This window comes from Schistocerca cancellata, chromosome 1 (genome assembly GCF_023864275.1).
Source record: "Schistocerca cancellata isolate TAMUIC-IGC-003103 chromosome 1, iqSchCanc2.1, whole genome shotgun sequence".
NCBI classification, from domain to species: Eukaryota; Metazoa; Arthropoda; class Insecta; order Orthoptera; family Acrididae; genus Schistocerca; species Schistocerca cancellata.
The window spans coordinates 783,797,651-783,811,953 of NC_064626.1; the positions used below are offsets into that span (position 1 = coordinate 783,797,651).

Genomic DNA, 14,303 nt, shown 5'->3' on the forward strand with positions numbered 1-14,303 from the left:
CTGCCGCTGAGTTCTGCAGCTACAAACTGCTTTAACACCCACCATATTCACCCAGTTTGGCCCCCTCTGACTTTCATCTCTTCCTTAAGTTCAAGAAATATCTAGCTGGAACCCATTTTCGATCAGACGATAACGTCATGATTGCAGTGGAGGCCTTTTCTTGCCATGCAGGAAAAAACATTCAACAAGGAAGGTATAATGGTCCTGCACCACCAGTGGCAAAACTGTATGGGCCTAACAAGGGACTATGTTAGAAAAGCCCATAAACATTTGGTCTACTGACAACTTTGACTGGGTGGCCTGGCAATTTTCAGTCACCCCTAGTATTGTCTGACATAAGTAAAACTGGACCCAGATGTTATTTTAGATTGAGGAATTCCAACAAAACTGAGTTACACATCTCAATCAATCACTGATCATCAGTAAGTTAAGTAATTGAAATCTAGCCACAAAAGCTGATTGTTTTTTTAAGTTCCCCACAGGCATTTTATCCCAGTCTGTAATTGATGCTGCACTGTGTTTGTTTTTCCCCCCTTTGTGGGTAAACCAGGCAAAAGTCTCTACATTTCCATACAAAGTTAACAGATGTAAAGAAAGCATCGACACAGAGCGAAATTGTGTTGGCAGGAGTCACCAACCTTTAGTTGCAAGTACAGGTTCCCAATTATGTAAGGTCCATGGAGGGGCTGATAAATACCGAGGCATTTGATGTGGACTGGTGGACAGATATGGAGATAAGCATAATGTTAGCTACTACAGGGACAAGGTTTCCAAAGTATGTCAAAGTTCTGAAGGGGATTTAGAAGGATTCTCTGACCAATTAAGAACTGTGTTGTGTCATACATATGCATTGTGGGAAAGTAATGAAAGGAATAAGGTACCACTCATTGAAGCAGAAACTCATAACATTGACGTTTATTCATGGGGTTGAGCTGCATGAAGGTGCTGAGGTGAAGTGAGCTTTGCCAAGCACACTACGGGAGGCTGTATGAATCAAATTTTTACACGAGGAGGCCCAGCAATTCATCCACTTTTGCACCAGAGTAAACCCCAGTGTCCTGCACCCATTGCAAATCCCCAGACCACAAGGCTCGTGAGTGTTTCACTCAGCTAACCAAACAGATTACAGAGGTGCTTGAGGGAATGCATATAGGAAGGGGTATATGGGAAATACAAACAATGGCAGTTACTGCCACTGTCCCTTGCTACCCTCTGCAAAATGAAAATCCAGTAAAAGAAGTGGGGGTTGCTCAGGGGGCAAACATAACTTTACAAGATAAAATCAATACAAGACAGTCTACCCTTCCGGCAATTCCTTAACACACCATGCGATTCTTACAGGTGATGTTACGCTTATAGTCCAGAAGTCTTATCACATACCTTACTACTTGCAGCCCCATTCATGCAAAATGGTAAATAAACAAGAAGGGATAACACCCTTAAAGTTAATGCACTTAAATGTGCAATATCTCAGAAACAAAGTAGACATTCTACAAATATTCATAGAGGAACACTTGCCTCATGTACTAGTAATAACAGAACATGGGCTAAAATGCAGTGAAATAATATACTATAGATTAGAAGGTTACTTACTAGCAAGTAGTTATTGTAGGAAAAACCATAAAGGTGGTGGTGTGGCAATTTATGTTAATAAGGATGTAGAAGTCAAAAAAATTTCCTTTCTTGAACACCACACCAAAGAAGGATCAATTGAAATGACAGCCATTGTACTCCACAGTAATGATCTTAAGTTACCAAAGCATAAAGTGATTGGAGTGTATAGGCCACCAAATGCTGATGTAATGCTGTTTATGGATAAACTTAGAAGTGTTGCTGGTCTGGCTGGTTCTAATGACCTTACTACATTAGGTGACTTTAATATAGATGCAAACTCAAATAGTATAGTAAACTTGAAACTCAGTGATGTACTGACCTCATACAACGTTGTAAATATAGTGAACTCTGACACCAGAGTGACGGACACATGTTCCACTAGAATAGATTATGCTACAATCAACAAAGATGTTATAGATAAGGTGAATTACAGTAACTTAGATTTTCTTTATTCTGACCACTTCTGTCAGGTGATAGAATACAAAAATTGAGTTGTGCCTAAAGTAACAAAAATTGTGCTACAGAAACAAATGCTGAATACCTCAAATATTAATGCTCTTAAAGACAAACTAGCAAATGAGAAATGGGATTCTGTGAACCAGGTAAAAGGGTCGGATGAGAAATGGAATGAATTCTACTCAACCCTATTGCATCATTATGAATATAGTTGTCCAGTCAGAGAAATCCAGACGGTAGTTAAACACTGTCAAAATGGAAGTAATCCTAGACTAAAACTCCCAACAAATCTGATTAGGCTCAGGCAGCAAGTACATGATCTAAACCAGCTTTATAAAGCTACTATATGCAGGTTTTCAAGGAAAAATACAATAGGGCCAAGCAAACTTTTAAAACTGAAATTGTATATCTAAGGAAGCAGATTAACAGCAAAACAATAGAACAGTCGGACAACATAAGCAAAGCATCTTGGAAGCTGATTGACAAGTACCGAAAAGGTCCCAACAAGATGAACAGGGAACCACTCAGCATAAGACATGGTGGTAACATTATAAAAACCCCAAATACTATATGTAATATTTTTAATAACAATCAATACATATTACAGATTCACAGATAGAGATCCGGTGCCATCTCACCCAGTGTACCAAACTTGAGTTTGTGGAAGTGAATGAGCAGGAGGTTCGCAGGGCAATAAACATGCTAAAGAAAAAATTTTCATCTGGATGGGATGGCATATCCAGTGCTATTACTAAAGCATGCTTAAAAGAAATTTCTAAACCTCTTACTCACCTGATTAATTGCAGCATTAGAGAAAACATGTACCCAACGGTTCTAAAAATGAGTGTAGTGAAACCAGTGTATAAAAAGGGAAGTAAGGAAGAAGTCTCCAACTATAGACCAATATCATTAACTTTTAGCAAGATATTCGAAAGCATTATCCTTCCTCAGCTAAGTGCCTTTTTCACAAAACATAAACCACTTGTAGATTCGCAGCATGGCTTCAGAAAAGAGCTAAGTACAACCACAGCAGTTACACAGTTCATCCATGAAGTTTACTGTCTGTTGGACCAGAAGATGCAGACTTCAGGTATATTTTTGGACCTGTCAAGAGCATTTGATACGGTAAACCATAGGATACTTCTTAAAAAGCTAAAATCTTATAGTATTGGGGATCAAGCCATGAATCTTTTAACCACGTACCTGTTGAATCGTAATCAAAGCACTAAATTGTCATACAAACTAGATAATAAAATGATGAACTCCCAGTCCACCAGTGAACCTGTATTACAAAGTATACCACAGGGCTCAATCCTTGGACCCTTTCTCTTCCGTATATATATTAACGACACTGCACAACCCATTAACTCCCATATTGTAAGCTATGCAGATGACACGTCAATCTTATTCTATGGGAGCGAATCTAAAGAGCTAGAATCTCTTGCTACTAGTGGTGTAACAGAAGTAACAAAATACTTAAATGATCGGGGACTCAAGGTGAATGTCACCAAATCTCAACTACTGACATTTAAAACAGGCAGTTCTCATCACAACAATATGAATAGTGTGTGTAATATCTCTGCAACAGAAAATGGTAATTGTAAATTCCTGGGTGTATATGTTGATGAAAATTTGCGGTGGACATACCACATTAATTTCGTATGCGGAAAAGTCAGTAGTGCCACATATCTCCTCAGCCAGCTTGCAAAGATAGTTCCTAGCCAAGCACTGAAATTAGTATATTATGGAACACTTTACCCCTTTCTCAATTATGGAATTGAACTATGGGGCTGTGCAGCTGATGTACATTTAAAAAGAATACTACTACTACAGAAAAGAGCAATAAAACTTATACATGGGATGGGACATAGAGATTCATGTCGTGAAGTGTTTGTGCAGCACGAATATCTGACAATATATTCTCTGTACATCTTCAAAATAGTTGTATTTTTTATAAGTCAACCAACAGAAGCAATCAAGGGCAGTGATGTACACGATCACAACACTAGAACAAAGTGTAACTATTTCCGTAACAGAACAATGTTAAAAATGACTGATAGAAGTCCATATATCAGTGGTCTGATTTGGTATAACAAGCTACCAAACTCTCTAAGAATGTACATGGGAAATGTTTTTAAAACAAAATTAAAATCTTTTCTAATAGAAAAATGTTTATATTCTTTCAATGAATTTTAAGATAGTGATTGTAACATAAGGCATTAGCATATCAGTTGTAATGTGATAAATGTAAAAAATAGACATAAGAAGCAACAGCTACAGAATATAGTGTATTTTATAAGTATAAATATAACCATAGTATTAAGTCTGACATTTGCAAAAGCCATCATTACGATGGCTCCAAGCAAAGAAAATGTAAATAAATAAATAAATAAAATATTTCAGATTTACTGGTAGCTGGAGTAATGCTATGCTCTTTCAGTCCCTTGTCTTCACCTATAGTGATTGTGCCCAAGAAAACCATTAAGGGATAAAAGGCTTATCACGTTTGCATAGAATGATAATGGTCATTGTGGTGTCACCGCCAGACACCACACTTGCTAGGTGGTAGCTTTAAATCGGCCGCGGTCCATTAGTACATGTTGGACCCGCGTGTCGCCACTGTCAGTAATTGCAGACCGAACGCCACCACACGGCAGGTCTTGAGAGACGGACTAGCACTCGCCCCAGTTGTACGACGACTTTGCTAGCGACTACACTGACGAAGCCTTTCTCTCATTTGCCGAGAGACAGTTAGAATAGCCTTCAGCAAAGTCCATGGCTACGACCTAGCAGGGCACCATTAACCATTTCTATAGAGAGTCTCACTTGTATCATCAAGAATGCTGTATACAAATGATGGATTAAAGTTAAGTATTACAGCAGCTACGTACTTTTCTTTATAGCATTTATTACGTATCCTGTTTCAGACCTCACGCCCATCTGCATGAGCGTAACGCGTGCATTTCGGCTACTTCCGAGTGGCGTGGCTGTCTTGTTACGCCACAACAGTCATGAATGTCATAAAACTTTATACTGCTCCCTTGCAAGTATCAATGACACTTTTGGTAGCCTTATCAAATGCAAATTCTTTACCACCTCAGGTACGCAATCCAGTTACCATCACACTCCTGTAGCTATGGAAGATCAGCACAACATAGCTTTTCTTGTACCCTCTGGGCATTATAAATACATAAGGATGCCCTGCAGCCTGCTACATTACAATGTTTTGCTGATTTACGGGGTTCAAAGCAAACAATGTATTCAGTGTAAAATGTTCAAATGTGTGTGAAATCTTATGGAACTTAACTGCCAAGGTCATCAGTCCCTAAGCTTACACACTACTTAATCTAAATTATCCTAAGGACAAACACACACACCCATGCCCGAGGGAGGACTCGAACCTCCGCCGGGACCAGCCGCACAGTCCATGACTGCATTGCCTTAGACCGCTCGGCGAACCCCGCGCGGCTTATTCAGTGTACCTAGATGACATAATTGTCAAGTAGGATGAGAGAGTGTGCAGTGCAACTGAGAAATATGATAACTCATGTTAGTGATGCTAATCCAAATTTTTAATTAGATAAGTGCCATTTCACATAATCAATAGTGCACTATCTATGCCACATAATTTCGGCAGATGGTGTAAGACCAGATTTGTGGTTAATAGATGCAGTGGACAATTCTCTAGCAATGAAGAACATTAAAAAATTGCAATCTTTTCTTTAGTTAACAAATTACTAGCAACATTTTCTGGAGAACTATTCTACCTTCACAAAACCTTTCATAATATTACTGAAGAAGAGGTCTCCTCTTGTCTGCAGGAGTGCCATGTTAAAATTGAAAGAATTCTTACAAGTTAATCGGTCTTGGCTTATGCAGATTTTACACAGCCTTTTATCTTGTCTAGTGATGCTAGTGACTTCACTGCAGGCTGCATATTGAGTCAAGTGCAAGATATTGAAGTAAAATCAATTGATTACACACTCCATCAACTGTATCAAGCTAGCTGAATCAAGCCTGGCAAAACCACAGTACCACAGAAAATGAACTTCTGACACTTGTTTTCAGCACTCATTATTTTTATGTTACCTACATGGATGACAGTTCATGGTAATTACCAATCATGCAGTTTTACAATGGCTACTGAGTTTAAATGACCCTACCAGCAGACCTGTAAAGTGAGCCTTAAAACTCCATGAATATGACTATCAAAAATGAAGGAAAATGTACACTGCTACTTACCATAAGGATGATATTTTAAGGTGCAGACAGGCAAAATTAAAATACACTTACACAATAGTCTTTTAATTGCCTGTCTGAAAGTTTCCAGTCATGTTTACAGTAAGCAACAATCTATCTTCCATTACATTGCTGATATTCTAACCTGAAGTTTCCATAGTTTCATGAATGACTACATAGTCAAAAACAAGTCTAACAGGTTAAACTGGAATGCAGATGCCTTGAGTAGGAAAATTAAGATACTGCAAGGAGATGACATACTGTGAATCTTGAGATTTTGGCGGCGCAAAGACTGTTCCATTAAGTTTCAGGTGTGCAGCCGCAAGAAATCTCCTTCTTCTTCTTCTAATATTTTGGCTGAACGTTATACAGCCGAAATATTAGAAGAAGAAGGAGATTTCTTGTGGCTGCACACCCGAAACTTAATGGAACAGATGACATGCTTACTGAGGAATTAAAAAAGCGACAAGAATACAATGCTGGCTGTAAGAAATTGGCTATCTCACCAGATTTTATTACAAAAGATGACATTTTATATAAGAATACACCTCTTTGAGGGTGGATAGCAGTATCAAAGAGTATTTGCAAGTTCTTACAGCAAAAATGTTACAACAGCATACAGACTGTCATAATGAGAAAAGCACTATGCAATTGCACACTGCAGGCTGTTAGTGGTGGCCTCAACAAAAGAAAGTCATAGAAGATTACATTCAATCTTGTCTCCCTTGTGCTAGGAGGGAGCAAGGATGAAGACCAAACTTTACTTGAAGCAGCAGGACTGTTTGAAATTGTAGCATTCAATATCATAGAAGTGTTCCCTGCACTGGCCCAAATTACACACATACTTTTAATCTGTCATCGACCATTCTCTCACTATCTTATTATGAAACTGACTGAAGACATGACTGCTGAAACAGTTGTGAAAGCTCTTGCATTTGGGAGTGCAGAGGCCATTATAAACAGATCATGACACAAACTTTATTTTCCGTCTTATGGTAAAGGTGTGACGACAACTTGAAATAAAGAAACGGAGAAGTATGCCGTTTCACCCTTTGAGTAATGGCAAGGTTGAATACATCCATAAAATGGTTGTGATTTGGTCATACAATGCCAGGACACATGAAACAGTAATTTTGACTCCCTATGGGGTTGCTTATGCTCACAAAATACATTGCTCTTTTGAGATCCTGAAGTTGCCTCATGAAATATATTCACGCGAAGTGAAGCATCTGGCTAAAAGATTAAGGTTTATTTGATGAAGAGTTCAACAGAATAATACAGCTATGACCCAGAGACAACAGCTATGTATACAAAGAAAGCAAGGATGCTGCTATACCAAATAGGAGATTAAGTGATATTATGACCAAACTGTTGTGAAACTGGGCAGAACTAAGAAACTTACGTGGCCCTGTGATGGACCACCCTGAATATTACATTTCATGTAACTCGCAAGTGTTGAATTTCAGCTCCAGATCAGAAGAGTGTAATTTATTTTGATCACTTAACCAAATATAAAGGCAGTGATGTACCATTTTCTGTAGAGGATTCGACAAACTCAGTGTGCAGTAGAACTGTTACACAACAAATGCTGAGTTCCCATCACTACAATTTACGGTATAGGAACTAAGAGCTGACTTTTTCTTGTCTTAGGTGGGAGATCATATCAGTATTTTCTATGCCACACCATTGTTTATATAATAATGATGATTCTGTTGGGCATTTGTGTCATGTTAGAATCCTGTCTAGCTAAGAATTTTGCTCAAGTATTTGATATATGTATTGTATCTTTTTCACTAATATTCAATGGGACAATCATCTTTCATAATCACTTCCTTAAGGAAAGTGTCATGAGCAAACTCAAGAGTATTGAAGCCTGGCCAAGCTATATTTCTGTTTTCACAATACGGCCGAATCTATCATGTTTTGTCACAAGTAGACAATTTCCTTGAGTGGATTATGTGTCATTGTTTGTTTTCAAATTGCCTCTGTGGCTTATATGTTTCTAAGTGTGTTAGTTTGATATCACCACTGGCTGGACAGAACTTCTCCACCACTAAACTGCTTGCTATGAGCAACAGCCAATCTGTTGTGGACATCTGTCCTTTATCAAATGGTGCCACTGCTAACACCTTTTCTCAGCTGCATTCCAATCTGTGGTTTAATGTGGCTTTCAAGGTTTTAACTCAGTTCTGTATCACCTGCAGACCCCTGTGCTATTAATGCATCCTACGGATACACTTGTATGTTACACACCTCACATTGTCCCATAAATAAGCAATATGCCCTTTCCAGTGTTGTTTCAATCATTTACTTATTCCTCTATTTTTTTATTATCCACCTCTACTGGTGAATGGTCTTGTATATGTTTGCATTATTTCGCTATGTTGAGACATTGTCACCACACAGTTTTCACCACTGCCTGGGATGGTGAAGTTATGTTCCAAGTTTACAAAATTTGAAAACTTGCACTACAAAACTGCAGATCACAAGCCTCTGGATCAGCCACATAATGTTCAACAGCCACTGAATAGATGGAGCCCAGCACCATTACAAGTGCTGGTCTCCATGCAGCCACTGGAGATGCAATTCAGCATTTTCACATACACATGAGTGACACAATTCAGCATCTTGTGTAGACTCCATTTCCCTTTATAACACAATTAAGACAGTTTAAGGTCTCACATACAACAAATCTGACTCATCACTGCACAGTTGGTGCCTCATTATGAACTCCTTCATGACATAATAAAAGATAAAGATGCTATTCAAAATCAATAAGGTAACTACAACTTCAGCAATACCTCATGTACTACAAACTATGTTTTACAACATACACTCCTTCCATGCCCAAGTGGGCATATTAGTGTTGGCCATACAGACTGGTCTACAAAAAAGTTTGTTCGATCTTAATTCCTCCTGAATCCCCACTTCACATCCTTGTGAATATCTCACCACATACATTCACCTCTTTGGATGATATATCCCCTCGCTTTTAATTTTATATCACTGTGTGATAACTGTATTACTGTGAAGTTGACTCAAGAGAACCCCAAAGTTATTCTTCACTTGCGGATACCTTTTTCCTGTGTGAACTAAGAACGGAAAGGAAATAGGCTTTACACTTTCTCCATTTCCTAGAAATTTTTTACTGACAAGTACATAGGTTGACCAACAGAAGACTATTAGGTAGTCTGTCATGGTTCGCAGACACACATCTTTGACTGCTGCAGAGTTACAGACTTGCCAGTATATCTCAACTATATTTGTACCAAGTTAGCTTTATACATCAGCACCTCTATTTGTGACATTTCTCTGTTATTAGCAGAAACTACAAATCTGCTGATAATTGAATTAACACACTCTTTGTTCTATGGCATAAGAACCGGCTGATTATACATTGAGGTACCCCACTCTGGTTTCCTTTGTATGTTACTATCAGATTTTCATTTCCCACACACTGAGTATCGCTAAATAATAGCAGACTTCTATTAAAAGCATCCCATTACAATATCCTGGGTTAAAAGAAACTTTGAATGCCACTATCAAACCAATCCTGTTATTCATTCCAGAATTTAAGTTCCCCCTCTGATAACATCCTGTCTCATTTGTTCTTCCAGATACTAACAATACAAATTAGCTCAAGTCCTTGGATCAATTAATGGCACAGGAGTGACAACAAATAACACCAGATTGAGCTGCTGTCCATATTATGGCATTTCACCAGTACAATATCTTACTCAAAATAACTGTTCCCACAGTGCCCTCTGCCCTGCCTGCTATTCTGAACTGAACATGGCTATATACTACTGTTAAATTAGGTAGTAGAGGGCATACGGCTTTTCCAGATGATCATGTGTATTGTCCTAGTTCAAATGGGTTGTAACAAGGTGAAATGCTGAGTTAATGGCAACTTTTATTTTTCTATAGTAATTTTGAAACCCCACCTAGGATTATTTTCTTTAATTAAAACTACTGTTTTGTATTTGGTTTATGAATTTCTTACTTTTGTGACTGTTTTAAAGGGTAGTCTTCTATTCTGTTCTTATTTGTTCAATTCATAATGTTTCATTGTCATGAACGTTTTTACAATCTTTCTATTCATTTTAACTGAACTTCATTACCCTGCTGTTGCCATCATATAAATTTGGGTTGAAGGAATCATCCTTCAGATGTTTATTCTAATTTGTTTGTAAGATGCATTAATGCTATGAAAAACAGTATGTTTTGTAGTTGTGTCATTTTATACTTTTGTTAGCCAAATATATTTAATTTTATATTTCATTCTGTTTGATGCTCAGAAAGATTTAATCACATAGTCAAACTGGCACCTTTCACACATTAATATATTTTATGCTTTGCCTCTTTGCTTTGATAGTTTAATAACTGAAACAGTACTTAGATGATGTAATCGGTACTGCTAACGAACTTGAAATAATTTCACTTACAATGCTTCAGTCCTTCCTGATTACAAGTGAAACAAACTGTTGTGGTTCAAAATTCTGTTTCATAATTTCAATGTACCTTATTGTCAAGCTAGCAAGCAAATGGTGCCACCATGGTGATTGTCCAGTCACTGTATGGACATTTTACACTGTGTGCTCACGTCACCTTGAAAAGACTGACTGTAATCTGACAAGGAGGACTTTTCAGTGTAATCCGTTCATTACAAATCATGCTGGGCCCTTTAACTCACTTAATAATGCTAGATATTTCCTTTATTAATAACAAAAAGCTGTAAACCTGTATGATTACTTTCACATTAAGTTCTAATCTTTATCATCCAAGTGTTTGAGTTGCTTGTACCCCTTAAAATTTTGTCTGAAATCAGCTTTGGCTATCTTTGTGATGCTGCTGCCATCACAGTCCTGTATTGCCAACTGTAGTCACCACATGCTGATGTAACAATTGTACTCACATTTTGAAATTTGAATTGTTACGTGAAATTAAAATATTGTTCACATGCTGATGTAACAATCGTACTCACATTTTGAAATTTGAATTGTTACCCATAAATTTAGGTCCCAGTGAGATTGTTGAATTCACTCGTGGTGTACTCTTTCAGGGAAAGCAGAGGAGACGTATAAGATGCTCCCATGCCCCAAACATGAGAATTTTTTATTGTTTAAATTTTTGTGACTCCATTTTCCATCACTGCCTTTCGGCGAATGTACAATAATTGACCTGTCAAGCTAGAATAGGCCAAATCACCATCAGCAAAGCCACTTGACTAATTAAATAAAACTGCAGGATAACCTGATTTTAGATGCTAAGTGGCTTAGCCTTCATTTCAGAGGTATTTGCCATTTTTCACAACACATGTAGTATGTGTGACTTAGAGAAAGTCACAAATCTACAGAGCATTACACCGAAAACTCTCAATACCACATTTCAGGACACAACCATGTATGTGCAAAAAAGTACAAATATCAAGTCATAAATCAGTGCCTCCAGAAACACTCATAATATTGTATATTTTTGAGTCTATATGTTTAATTTTTAAGTGTCTTCAGCTTGGCTGTACTGTTAACAAAACAGCAAAGCAATAAGCAGAGCCGAGAGAAGATAGTAGTATGCACTTGGGACTGAGTGTTAGGGAAATTTGAAAGCAAAAGTTTGTTAATAAATCATTTCTTTTTATATTTTTGATTTTGTGTGGTATTATATGTGGAAAATTCCTAAGTTTATATAAAAAACGAAATCTGAACTTTTGTTTGTAGATTTTAAGTAGATTAAAAAGGCAGGTAAGCAATTCAATTGACAGTGACCAAAAATCAATGCTGATGAAGTAAAATTACTTTAAAATTACATTATGTTAGTTCCAATAAAATAGATAGGGAATTAATGACATTTAAAACTTACCTTTTGCGAGAACCACATATGAAAATAGCTCCTTTTTCAGCTTCCCTCTGTTTCCAATAGGTAGACTTTCATAGGTGACTTCAAAATTGCATGGGGTTTTATCTTCAAATGCTCTTGGACAAGAGTGATCATGAGGGCACTAGAACATGGCAAGAAACCTATAAAATAGGACAAAAGTGAAGTTGAAACAAAACTTAAAATAGACTGTTAACTGAGTTTTATCAAGAAAAAATAATAATAATGCCAAAGAGAAAACAATACATTAACTGGATGCTCTGTATTACAGAACATCACAACATTAAAAAAGAAGCATTTTCCTGATAATCTGCAAACATTACTTATTTGAGCATGAACTAGCTTTTGGATTCTTAGGCCATTGTTGGATGATAACAATTCTGCAACCATAGTGAAAAAAAGTGTCACTTACACAGATATTACTGATAGCATGAGAACATAAAATGGTCAGGTACAGAGTATTTACATTTCTTTTCTGTTACATATAATGACATCTGTTGCAACTCAATTTTATTTAAAAATTGAACAGTAAAAACAGAAATATCTCCCCCCCCCTCTCTCTCTCTCTCTCTCTCTCTCTCTCTCTCTCTCTGTGTGTGTGTGTGTGTGTTAATCTAGGGACGAGACTACTTCTTCCTAAATTGCAAGGCTTTAAATTTAAACAAAACTGTAGAAAAGTTACCAATGACTCATCAGAATTCCAATATCTGCTAGGTTGAATGGACACGCTGCTACAAATCATGTACCTAACTACAGATGATTTAAGTCCCACAGAACATGAAATATTTTGAACAAATAATGAGTGTGGTTGGACCACCACTCATACAACTCTCCCCAACTCTGATCATACCGAATCACCAACTGAAGACCAATCGACTGCCCGACTCCTGACAAAAGACCCCTGAGGAACTTGGATGCCAACGTTATAGACTTACTCACCTCGTCCAGAAAACTGTTGCCATTCTCCAACTCTTGGCATCCCATCCACGAAAAGCATGCCCACTGACGTTAACTAAGGGCCTCATGTGATTACCAGTCCTTTTGTCTAACTTTTTACACACAAGTTTGATCAAAATTCTGTTTACACCACTAACTATGCGCTAAAACTTCACACAGTAAAAACATGTAATAAAAATTTCTCAATTTCTAGGCGCCACAGTTTGCCCTCAAATCCAAGTTTAAATATTTACAATTTATGCTTTCAATAATGAGAACTGTTTATTCTCATAGTCCCGTTACTATGTATGGTACAAATGTGAATTGTACATCCGTTTTATTGTATTTTGTCTCCTCTTTCCACTGCTGTCATTAGAATTCATGTATCTTTAATGAAATTTATATTATTGGATAAACCATGCAAATTTAGCATTTAACTATAAAAATGGATAGTAAAATAATAAATCTTAACATCTAAATGATGCATGAAGTGAATAGTACTCACTGCCAACACATACTGGCATGCTGTCTGTGTATTTGTCTTCATTCATAAGAAATGCTGATTTCAGTTAATTTTTCAACTGAAATGTCTCTCACAGCTTAATTATTAGATTTAATGATCATGTAAGTAGATCCAGACATGTGTCTTTTCAAGGCCTACAAATTGAGTGCTCAATCTCTCTGGGGGATGCACATTTAAAAGTTATAAATTAATTACTGCATTAGTTATATTCAAATCTATTTGTCTCTGTATCTCCTCTCATATGTCATTTCCAGATCATATATTTATACCACTGGATGAGTAATCACACTCAATTTAATTTGACACCTTGTGCTTCCTTGTGCCCAGCACAGTTTGCGCTGCACATGCACAAATAAGCACAATGCAACTTGTAACTTTTAACAGCTACTAGGACGCTGACATCAGGACTGGTCCACAAAAAACCCACATGGAGCCACCCGGCCACCATTCAACTGCCATCCGGCTAGTCACGAATTCTGCCGACACATGCTGCACACACGACTTAAATAATGCACTCAACCAAACAAAAGTCATTTTATCTATGATTCTCACATTCAGTTGTTATCTGACAATGTCAAATATGCTGCAAGCTGGTTCAGAATCAAATAATATTTGCAGAATAACAGGAACGTTTTCCTTTTTAACATTATTGAAAACAATA

The 14,303-nt window shown here is 37.2% G+C and overlaps 1 protein-coding gene across 1 annotated transcript in view; it reads right to left on the reverse strand.

The window, feature by feature from the left end:
* The window catches only part of LOC126187448 (methyltransferase-like protein 17, mitochondrial), a 126,749-nt gene that overhangs the window by 28,393 nt on the left and 84,053 nt on the right, over positions 1-14,303 (reverse strand). The window contains exon 8 of the mRNA XM_049928537.1: positions 12,169-12,307. Coding sequence (XP_049784494.1) covers positions 12,169-12,307 — 139 coding nt within the window. The remainder of the gene's footprint in view (positions 1-12,168; positions 12,308-14,303) is intronic.